This window comes from Sinocyclocheilus rhinocerous, unplaced genomic scaffold (assembly GCF_001515625.1).
Source record: "Sinocyclocheilus rhinocerous isolate Xijiao unplaced genomic scaffold, SAMN03320098_v1.1 scaffold431, whole genome shotgun sequence".
NCBI lineage: Eukaryota > Metazoa > Chordata > Actinopteri > Cypriniformes > Cyprinidae > Sinocyclocheilus > Sinocyclocheilus rhinocerous.
This window is the reverse complement of record NW_015624541.1, coordinates 552396-564218: the sequence shown is the minus strand read 5'-3', so window position 1 is coordinate 564218 and position 11823 is coordinate 552396. Positions and strand designations below refer to the sequence as shown.

At 37.4% G+C, this 11823-nt stretch overlaps 1 protein-coding gene across 2 annotated transcripts in view; it reads right to left on the bottom strand.

Annotated features, from left to right (window-relative positions):
* Positions 1–283: 283 nt before the first annotated feature.
* Positions 284–11823, bottom strand: part of LOC107741129 (transmembrane anterior posterior transformation protein 1 homolog) — a 21567-nt gene continuing 10027 nt past the window's right edge. Inside the window, exons 4-15 of one of the 2 annotated variants that reach the window (XM_016553725.1) lie at positions 10747–10779; positions 7401–7563; positions 7051–7186; positions 6747–6844; positions 6531–6600; positions 5683–5763; positions 5072–5181; positions 4872–4931; positions 4617–4685; positions 3993–4069; positions 2155–2318; positions 284–2011 (exon numbers count right to left, since the gene is read on the bottom strand). In XM_016553725.1, the coding sequence (XP_016409211.1) occupies positions 1767–2011; positions 2155–2318; positions 3993–4069; positions 4617–4685; positions 4872–4931; positions 5072–5181; positions 5683–5763; positions 6531–6600; positions 6747–6844; positions 7051–7186; positions 7401–7563; positions 10747–10779 (1306 nt within the window). In that variant the 3' untranslated portion in view covers positions 284–1766. The remainder of the gene's footprint in view (positions 2012–2154; positions 2319–3992; positions 4070–4616; positions 4686–4871; positions 4932–5071; positions 5182–5682; positions 5764–6530; positions 6601–6746; positions 6845–7050; positions 7187–7400; positions 7564–10746; positions 10780–11823) is intronic. The other variant, XM_016553732.1, reaches the window with a different exon arrangement.

The window sequence follows — 11823 nt, the reverse complement described above, 5'->3', positions numbered from 1 at the left end:
TGGAGGCGGCTGAGGGCAGATTCACTAGCTGTCTGTGAATTCTGTAGGAGAAAAGGTCACAAAGTGGCAGATATTACGGTCTCAGGATGTCAGATATGTGGGCGCAGTTTAAAACCAGATCATACCACGGAGAATGCATTCTGACTGATAAAACTAAAAGGTGAATAAAAACCGTAAAATACGTACAATATGATACCAGTCAACATCACCAAAAACATACAACTTTCTGTATAAATTCATATAAAACATGGCACAAATTACAAAACAACTTTTATTTGCTGTACCCAAAACAGGGATGGCATTACATAAAAACAAATGGTTTAGTCTTCAACATTTACGTATGAACCTACTTGTAACATTATGGTATATTTTAAAAACAAAAAAGGAGAACACACCGTGAGGACAACAACCTGTGCAACCCTGTTCAGAATCTCTCCAAAAATAGTCATTAGATTTTTACAATGATAATAAAATAAAAAACTGAAATGCAAACTATGCATATTTCAAAACATGGCAGGAACACTTCTAATTAAGGTATTCTCAAAAAACATTTCAGTCAAAAGAGAATGATGGAATATCCATTTTTTCAAGTCCCTTGGCATTTGGTACCTTTACACCTCATACTCTGTACTGGAGGTAAATTCTAGACATAGGCTGAACAGACTTAGATTGACATTCAACTTTCCTCACTGCAATCAACTTCCAATCAACATTATAAAACAGTATCAACATGATATTGAACTATTAATTACTGGATAATAATTTAATTACATTTAAAACAACAAAATATTAATTATATCAAACAATAGTCTCAGTATAGGATTGGTCACAGATTATTTGAATTTCAAAATACACTAACAATGTGCATTAAAAAAAAAGTAACTCATTTTGTTACATTTCATATGAAACGGTTATTTGCTTTCATAGCTGGTGTAAATATGCCAATATCACACTTAAAACAAAAATATTCTGTACATCTTAAGACAATGTGGTAAATCAGTGCAAAGTTAAATCAGCTGGATTGGCACCATGTATATTGTACAGAGCTGAATTATCAAGCAGTCTGGCATTAGATCAGCCAAACCTTCCCTTTCTGGTCATGAGTTTTAAAGAAACTTTTAAGAAGAAAATTAAAAAAACTGTATCTGTTACAATACAGACTTCAACTGAAACAAATAATACCTTTACTAGTTCTAAAAACAAATATTTGCCAGACTGATCAAGTCTAATGGCAGCATTATTGGCAAACTCGTTTAGCATATTAGTAAAAAGTGTGTGAATATATACAACATTATTCGTTTATATGAATCAGTTGTAAATTGCTCAATTGTTTTTTTTGTAAGTGTTTTAAAACTAATAATACATTATATGCTTTTTAGTATACAATCAAAGACAAATTTCTAGTGGGAAAGGTCTAGTTTGTAAGAAGTTCATGCCTCAATTATTGTTCAAGATGTTCTGTCTCTGTTAAAATCGAGACAAACATATCCTAAGCAACACTAGATTCTACGCCCTGTTGATATGCCCGGCTGCCGAGGGCTAAGAGACTCTTTGTTTTGATTTAAAATGCTTTACGCACAAGATCTGCTTCCTTTGACAGATATTCCACAGGAATAGAAGAAGTGAGGACGGCAAATCGAGTAATTTTCCAGTTAGAGATACATAGTAGCAACCTCTGAAGAACTCACTCGAAAGTCAATTATGTCAGACTCAGAGCCTTCTCCACTTTCGTTCCTGAGCAGTTACTATGGTGATGGGGTTAAAGTTCACCCGATTCGGTTGCCGCATATTGTGAAGCGGTCAATCTCCAACAGATCTTTTTTGGTGGCTCTGTGTTTAAGTTCAGTAGACTGTGGTGTCTCGCTACTGCTCTCCTCTGGTTTAGGAGGAGAATCTGGGGGCGGATCACTGGTCACCTCAGTTACAGGAGGTGGAGCCGGGGGAAAAGGCTTCGCTCTTGGGCTCGGCTGCTTGGTGATAGAGGTGGAGGGTCGCTGCACTTTAGGCTCAGCTAAAAAGAGGTAAAGAAACAAAGAAAAAAAAAAAACAATCAAAAATTCTCCTCAGCACACACACAAACACACAAAAAAAATAACATGAGTTTGAGAAACTGACAGAATGTCTGAACTACTGAATAGCCAAAAGTGGTGTTACCTGAGGGTGGGGGAGATTTGGTGGGGTTGGCTTTCTTGGGAGTTTGTTTTGAGGTTTGAGCAGTCGGTCTTTCAAACAGCTTACCCTCCATGTTAGCTTCCTTCACATAGCGACAGGACTTGCCCAGAATAACTATATTATTCAACACTTTCATTGTTATCAATCTGCAGAATCAGACCAAACAATCAAAACATTTAAATTAAAAGCTGCAACTACTACTGCATAATCTTGTGTTGGGCAAGCTACTCACAAAATGTTACCAACTACTCTACTATCACACTATTACTCTCTGTACTATCATACTATTACACTACATTAAGCATTTTTTACTTAATATACACTACCATTTAAAAGTTTTGGTTTGGCAAGTTTTTAAAACAAGTCATATGTTCACCAAGGCTGCACTTATCTGGTCAAAAAATACAGTACTATTGTGATAAATATTGTGAAATGTTATTGGAATTTAAAATATCGGTTTTATATTTTCAAATATAATTTTTTCTGGTGATGGCAAAGCTGAATTTTCAGCTTTTACTTCAGTCTTCAGTGAGCGCGTTTACATGCACGTTCTTAAACCGATTACGCTTAATAAGCTGAAAATGCACTTGGTTATGTAAACGCGGTAACCCGTTTTCTTTTATCGGAGTAAGGTCATAAACGGTGTAAGCATAAACTGGTCGCAACAGGTAGTTTTTTGCCTCTTACTCCGATTTCGCACGGCATGTAAATGCAATAACCCGCTTTCTGTGGCTTATTGAAGTGCGCATGTGTGATACGTGACAGGAACAGTGCAGATTTAAGCGCATCTAGACTGAGCAAACGTCTTGCAGTAAAGAAAGAAGGAAATATATCACAAAAGCAGACTTTTTCATGACTCAGAAAATGATAAAAATGTGTTCTCATCTCGTGCAGCAGAAGTAGAAGTGGTTCAGTCACAATGCTGCGTTTATAACTGCATGAGAGGATAATATATGAGTTGTAAGTTTCCCGACATGTTGCAAGCTTAATTTAACATCACAACTGACAAATGTATGGAATACTCGGAGTCAGATACGCAAATGATTATATTTTGACGTCACTACAGGGAAATAACCAGATTTATTAGTCATGTAAACTCGGCTTACTTGCACTGTCAGGTTACTGATGTGCATGTAAACGGGGAAAACTGGTTATTTTAATAAGCTGATATTTGTGAGTTATCAGCTTACTGGTGTGCATGTAAACATTCTCAGTGTCTCATGACCCTTCAGAAATCATTCTAATATGACGATTTGGTGCTATCGAAACATTTCTTATAATCATGAATTTTGAACAGTTTTTTGAACAGTTGCTTAAATTTTTTTGTAGAAATATGATACGCTTTTTTCTTCAGGATTTAGCATTTATTTGAAACGGAAATCTTCTGAAATGCTATACAAGTCGTTACTGTCACTTTTGATCAATTCAATGCATCTTCGCTGAATAAAAGTAATAATTTTCTCAGAACAAAAAATTATTACAAAATTACTGACCCCAAACTTGTGAATGGTAATGTATTTAAAAAAAAAAAAAGCAGCCTTTCCCTGCAACTTAATCATATCTCTTCACTCCATGATTTAAAACCTACAGCAGTGTATCCACCACAGAAATGTAGTTTCTATTTGAAATGACACTAATGGCCAAAACTGCTCACAGAATGTTCACAGATTGTGTATTTGCACAGTATGAAAACAAAACAAATCAATTACAAACATATCAAATACTCTCGGTCTGTAGAGACTGGGTTGCACACTAAGTCATGCAGTCAAATGTACACATTACTGTATGGGATACCATACACTTTGAGCTAACTCATTTACCCAAGATAAAAGAGGAGCAGACAGACAGATGAGAGAGCGCCCTGGATCTTCACTGAGCTCATCACCACTCGAATCAACTGAAGGAAACAAAACCATATCCTCAGTATCACATATGCAATCCGTTACAGTCTTGAATCATACCTCTAATATATGATTTGTTGTTTACATTTAGTCATTTAGCAGACGCTTTTATCCAAATCGACTTACAAATGAGGACAATAAAAGCAGTCAAAACTAACAAAAGAGCAACAATATATAAGTGCAACAAACAAGTCTCGGTTAGCCTAACGCAGTACACGTAGCAAGGTGTGTGTGTGTATATATATATAATACACACATACATATACACACACACAAAGAAAAACAAGTAGATAGAATAGAAAAAATAGAAAGCTAGTGTTTAAAAAAAAAAAGAAGAAGAAGAAAGAAGATAAATATAGATAAGTAGAATTAAATTAGAATAGAAAGTGCTAGAGTTAGAGGGTCAAATAACGGTGTTTAATGTGTCATTTTGCAATTAAAATATTGTTTCACTGAGTATTTTTTGGTTAGCCTACAAATAAATTCTTATAGTTATGTGCAATAATAACCAGAGTAGTTAAACAAGTGAAAATAGCTTCTCACCAGTACAGCTAGAGGTAAAGGAATGAAGCCCATCCTTCTTGCCACCGAATCGCTGTAGTCTGTGTAGGCCTGTCCATGAATCAACCACATTATATCTTCTTATATCCTCATATATATATATATATCTTTTTATTAAAATTTTTTTTTTTTATCATTTTATGCTGGTTATAGATACTAGGGCTAGATTTGATAAAATAAGCATTTAAAAATGATTACATATTACATTAATAATTCAGACAATAAACTTTTACTTGCATTCTGTTGTCGACTGCTGACTAGTTCAAAGGCCAAGCTGGCTTTATATTCACTGTAGACCTAAAGAACATGATAGAAAGGCAAAGTTCATATGTGGCGCCTATATTTAGGGCTATGTTAGTGCACTTTGTTGGCACCCTCAATGTGTACTTTTGAGATGGATTATCTTTGAAAATCAATTACAAATATGTGGCTCTCACATCGGCTGTGATGTCATTGAATTTAGTGATGAAGGCGTGCTTGACGATGTCGACTGCAACCTCAGACATGATTACTATGAGGACGTCAGGGAGCAGCACCCAGAGGTGATCTACAAGCAATATCAACAGTTAACAGATTAACCAAGCATTGTTGAAAATTTGCTTTTTTGAAAATTTGCGAATTTGTTTCTTCATCAGAACAGTTTTGGAGAAATTTAGCATTGCATCACTTGCTCACCAATGGATCCTCTGCAGTGAATGGGTGCCGTCAGAATGAGAGTTCAAACAGCTGATAAAAACATTATAATAATTCCAGGGAAACTTGTGGATTATTGGTGTTATGGACTCTCATTCTGTTCTAATTACGAAACAAACTCATCTACATATTGGATGAGTCAATTTTCAGCACTTTTTTTTTTTTTTGGGGTGAACTATTTCTTCAGGTAAGTACCACGGTCATTATGAATCTGATTGGATCTACCTCATAAAGATGCTAGATTTTGGCGCTACAATAAACCAACTACTAGACTAAAAAGGAACTAGATTTCACTTGAAAAATGCCTGTATTTTCAATTAAGAGTTTTAATCTGATTCTGAGTCTTAATCCAGACCTGAGTTCCAGGAAAACTGCTCCATGTTCCTCAGGCACACGATGAGGAGCAATACAGAATTGGTGAACCGCTCCTTGATATCTGTATGAAAGAAATATAAACAAACCCAACACATGAGCAACACAAAGTCTGCACATTTTATATTCACAAAGCCCCTCTCTCTCCAATCCCTGCAAAACGTGAGGGGAAACGACGGTCAGCAAATAAAGCTCTCAGATTGTAAGACTTCAAAGGATGGTAATGTGTACGATGCACGCACTGTTTCCAGCAGGTTGTGTATGAATAGTAACTTGAGGAATTATTTCCTCACAAAGGCTTGAATGGACGATCACAAGACTTAATGGCCATTTGAAAGTGGGGAGAGTAAACAGCAGAAGGGAGAATAGGTGCTGATTACAGTATATCAGCGTGACTTTCATAAAGAGGATGGGCGCTGTAGGAAACAGGCACTCAAACGGCACCACGGTCTGTCAGTCTGTTTCTCACAGAGCGTTATCAGAAAGCTCTTGAGAGCTTTGATTAGCATTTCAAAAAGATGCTATAATGTTTCTGAGTCAGCCCACACACAACGTTCAAGACTGCAACTTCACCTGCCTTGCAATCAAAGAGTCTCAAAGTGATTAAGATGACGTACACCCTACTAGTTACTTTGAATAACCAGAAGTGAGGTAGAACAGTGTTTAATCCACATTTAAAGCATGTTGTACTAACAAAAAGGGAATTAACCACCATTATTTTGGAGGGATTTTGCTTGGTTAGTAATATAGTATACTTTGCAGCACCTTAAATAACATATCACATATACCATGACATACACTACCATTCAACAGTTTTGGACTTTGACTCACCACTGTTGGACATCTGAAAGAGGTTGTTCTTCTCAAACTTCTTGAACACACTTCCCTTGATTTCCACAAACTGAAACGTGAACACACACATGCCTATAAAAACCCTCTTTACACAATTTTAAATATAGTGAAACAATAGCTGCTGAACTGGATGATTCTGATTTTGGCGATTCTGTTGTTTGCACATAAAATGGTTGTGTATGTGAAAATACTCACATTGTTCGACATCATAATGGTGAGCAGAGATTTGTTATGCGAGTTGAAGGCCACATTTAGTGTAGAGGCCTGGACCATGATGAGGATGGCATGCAGAACTGTGACAAATATACACTGAGGAAAACAATTATATTGAACTATTTTATCATTGATGTATTATTGTATTGTGTGCACACAATAAAATGAACTACTACACCACACCTCCAACATCAATATGGAAATAAAGAGTAATGATAACAACACTAAATTATGACACATCATATATTCTGAGCACTGCAGACTTCTTGTATAATAACAAGGATACAGACATAGAAGACGGCCATGAAGAAATGAGGAATGACTCCAATATGGGCTCTTTTCCGTGACTTTGGCTCAGTGGCCGTCCAGTAGAGAGCGTCTAGAATGTCTTGTCCAAATGATGAAAAGAGACGGTCTGCCACCTGAGTGATGAAATGACACAGATATTTAGTTCACCCAAAAATTAAAATCTCAATGTCGTTCTAAACCTGTATGCTGCTTTATGCTATATGTAAACACTGCATGAACATTCTTCTACAGATTTGAAACAAACCAAGAGTGGGTAAAAATAAATAAATAAAAAAAATGTCCTTTTCATTTATCAGAACTGAAATGGGTTTGAGGTCTGTTCAATACCTCCAGCATGTTGTAGATGATGTAGAGTTTGATGACAGACTGGCCACGGATCAGGTGGTACATCATGGCGTAGTCGACGTAGTGCATCATGGAGTAACAGAGCACCATTATTAAACCTTTCAGCAGGTCACACACCTGAGCCGGCTGCAGGAACCGAGAGCCACTGATAAACACAAACATACAGCAGAAGTGTATTAAACAAGCCAGAGAGTCAGAACAAGTTGCATAAAAAGCTTAATGAGCACATTAATTATAAATAGCACTTATGAATTTACAAAATGAGGCCAAATGCAATGATTAAACACATCATCTTCAAAACAGCATCGCACTGATGAAAAGCTCTGGCTTTCTTTCAAACCACAGAAACTCACAGATGGGCATTTCTTCAACTACAGCCGAGGTACTAACTAACAGACTTTGCATTCTCTTTTTGTACGAATGTCAAAATGAAAATGGTCTTATCATTATTTGCTACATTTCACATTTTTTGTATAGATTTGTATTATATTTTCATTTGCCCAAGACCCAGATTTTAAAATAATAAAATATAAAAAAATTCATTATTAATTTTTTTTTTTTTTTATATGATGACCCAAACATAGAATGAAATATTCAATGTTTAGTGTGCTAATATTTTATATATATATATATATATAATTTTGCCTGTGGTTGGAAAAACACCCAGAGAAAACACCAAGGAACAACTCAAAACCCATGCAGATGTTTGATGTATGGTCTTTATGTATAGACCACGAGGAAAAAAAATAACACAAGTTCAGCATTGATGTCTATCACACCCTGCCTAATTCACAGTTAGGACACTTTCAGCAGAAAACTAATGAACGGAAGGTATCAGATTTATTTGAGGAGCTGAGCTGCGATTCAGAGGTGTGCACTGATCCTGTGTCTTGGGTGTGTGTTGGAGAATAAAATAGGAAAAACTAGACGGATGTTTCATTTTCACTTAAGGCATCACACTCCCACTCACGAGGAGGAATCAACACAAACATCCTCAGGAAACAGCAGGACTGAGAACTGGCAACAAAATGCTGAAAGAAGCTGAGCTTTTTTGTCATAGAAAGATTATGATTGTAAGACTCCCCCATACACAAAAAAGCACTGTGGAGATATCATGGTACAAAAATAAATTAATAGTAAATGTAATTTTGGCAAGGTAATGCCAAAAGAAAACATATACACTACTGTGCAAAAGTCTGGGGGATTTTTTTAAATCTTAAAATATCTTATGCTCACCAAGGCTGCATTTATTTAAAGGTGGGGTAAGCGATTTTTCAAAAATGCTTTAGAAAACTGATTCGGGCCGACTAGCAAAACAAACTTGTAGCCAATCAGCAGTAAGGGGCGTGTCTACTCATGATATGGAGGAGAGAGCGTTCAGTGCACAGGACGGACATTAGCGAGCCGAGCGACAGAAAGATAGAGATGGCGGATAAAAAACAAAAGAGGAAAACGTCTGCGGAACAAAAGAAGGCTTAAGGCAATAAGGCAAGAAGTAGGACCCGTGTAAATATCGGATTAGCTTTCCAGCGCTGGAGAGAACTCAAGGAGCGGAAGGCCTGCGATCGGACGCCGAGGTTGCTTTGTTTCTTCTCGATAGGTGAGTAAAACACCGTGTCTGCGCCGCAACAGCTAAAGTCTGTCTAGTACACTGGACGCGACAAAGCGACCGTTGAAAATCATTTGAAATTTGTATCAATACGTCATGAATATAACGCAGTAGCAGTTTTCTGTCGGGGATTTGTCGTGTCGTGCCGCGCCACGCCACATGTAGACCATACCAGTGTAGGCAGACTTTAGCTGTTGTAGACACGGTGTTACTCACCTATTGAGAAGAAACAAAGCAACCTCGGCGTCCGATCGCAGGCCTTCCGCTCCTTGAGTTCTCTCCAGCGCTGGAAAGCTGATCCGATATTTACTCTGGTTCTACTTCTTGCCTTATTGCCGTAAACCTTCTTTTGTTCCGCAGACGTTTTCCTCTTTTGTTTTTTATCCGCCATCTCTATCTTTCTGTCGCTCGGCTCGCTAATGTCCATCCTGTGCACTGACCGCTCTCTCCTCCACATCATGAGTAGACACGCCCCTTACTGCTGATTGGCTACAAGTTTGTTTTGCTAGTTAGTTTTCTAAAGCGTTTTTTAAAAATCGCTTACCCCACCTTTAATAACTACTTAAGTTCAAAACAAAATAAATTTACAAAACTTACAAAAATGTACATTTTTTAATATTTACATCACAAATATGAAATTCATATAAAGTGGTCCATACTTGACAGCTGGGATATGAAACCTGTCTCTCTGTAAGCAAACACTGAACACATACTGATATTTGCCTTTCATCTGCGACAGCTTGCTTGTGCTAAAGTGCCAGGCTTATGTGTAAGAAAGCTTTTGTCATTTATATCCTTGACTCATGTTGAAGGAATGGGATGCAGAATTTTAATGCTGAATGGTTTTAATTCTGCAGACAAACTGTCCTGAAAGGCTACTGTGATGTTACTTGAAAGGTCTCATTCATTGTGAGGGGTCCTAAAGGTAACAGTAAATTTGATCAAGATTTTACCAAAACATGAGTGTGACTTGTAAGTCACTTACAAGTAATTACATTTAGGAATATATTTAACATAATCTCCCGAAGCTGGAAATGTGACCATGAGGTATTAATAAAATCTTTAAGTGTGGCTATGGATCTGAGGATTCAGTTAAACCTCTTTGCAGTTTGATTAAAGCGAAGGGAAAAGCCGCAACGAGTTAGGAGATCCTCATCAAATGCACCAGAGTAGAGCAAAAAACTAAATTTAACTGCTTTCCTGTAGGGAAAAACAGTATAAACAGCTTATAGTGGGTTGCTGGTCACCAAGCTAGTCTAGTTTGAGTTGTTTTGGCAGCTGGTTAGACTGGCAAGGCAGTTGGCCAACAAACTAAATCAGCTTAAACTAACTAACTAAACTCTGCATCTTAGGCTGGTTTAAACAGGCTTTTTTTTTTCTCCAGCAGGATGGCGTGTAATGTAGCACTTCAATGTCATATTGGTGCCAGACACACACTCAAGCCAGATTCTACAGTCTTGAAACACAACCACTGCCAGACTTGACACTTAACAGTTCAAAATGCAACCTCTTCACTTGCCAGCAGCTGAGAGTTCAAATTAAAATTACTGCACCGTCATATCATAAGCTAAACCACTGAATAAAGAGTTATCACTGGTAGTGACATACACACTCCACCAGGTTGGCAAATGCTTCAGTCACATGCTCGTTATATAAAACGTATGGATCAAACAGAATGAAGGATGGGATTGTTTAAAACACTGAAGGCAGGCATCCTACCTGCTCCGTCTGCAATAAGGGCAAACATTAGCGCTGATGGGAGGAGGCAGAGGCACAAATTAGGCATTATACTACTCTGATATGAGGAAAAGTCAATAATAATACACACTTGTTCATTATGAACCTGGCAGAATTAAAGCACAATGAGAAAATTTGGTTTCTAAAACCAAGTCTTAAGCCATAATTTATTTGACTGGTCACAATCACTCCTTTTTTGTGGTTTGACGACGCTTTGCTGCCAAAGCCAAGTGTATACTGCACTCTTTTACACTCTGTCCTGTACGATTGTTATTTGTCAGACTGCATGGCAGGTGAGATCTTATGGGATGAAATTAGACTCAAAATGATTAATAGATGCACGCACAATTATCCATGTACTGCATACATTTTATACATGTATCTTACTAACCAAAAACAAATACCTTTCATTTTGGATTAAATGATTGTGCAGCGATTTGTACAAATACAGACATGTTTGCGAATAAACATTTTCTGTTCTGCATTTATATATGATAAATTGCTCATGCAAAAAGGAATCCATGCATATGTGGATCAGGTGACATGCGTGCATTAATTGACGTCTAGTTCGAGTCGATCTTGTTCGGTTAATTTGGATTTTGAGACTTAATTTTCGCAGTTTACAGAATTTCACGTCCCCCACACACACAACTACCAATGAACAAGGCCCAGTGCAATTCATTATACCGATCAGTGTATGACAACAAAGCACCCATTCACCAATCTGTCTGCTCAGCGCTGCTTTAAGTCGAACACACCTAATGCCGTCTGCTGGACTAAGTGCGCTCATTGTTGCGTGTATTAAAGGGGTCCTATTATGCTTTTTCACTTATTCAACTTTAGTTAGTCTGTAATGTTGCTGTTTGAGTTGCTGATATCGACGAATGGGACGAGACCTGGTTGAGCTGCACTAGATAAGGCAAAGAGTGTTATCACTATGTCGGAGACACGCTAGCTTTCCCAAGGCAGACATCATCCGGGTTTAAATAGTCCGGGTTTAAATCGCACTCAAATTGATTTGATTTTGACGCAATATTTACACTGAAGCTCGCAGGCGGC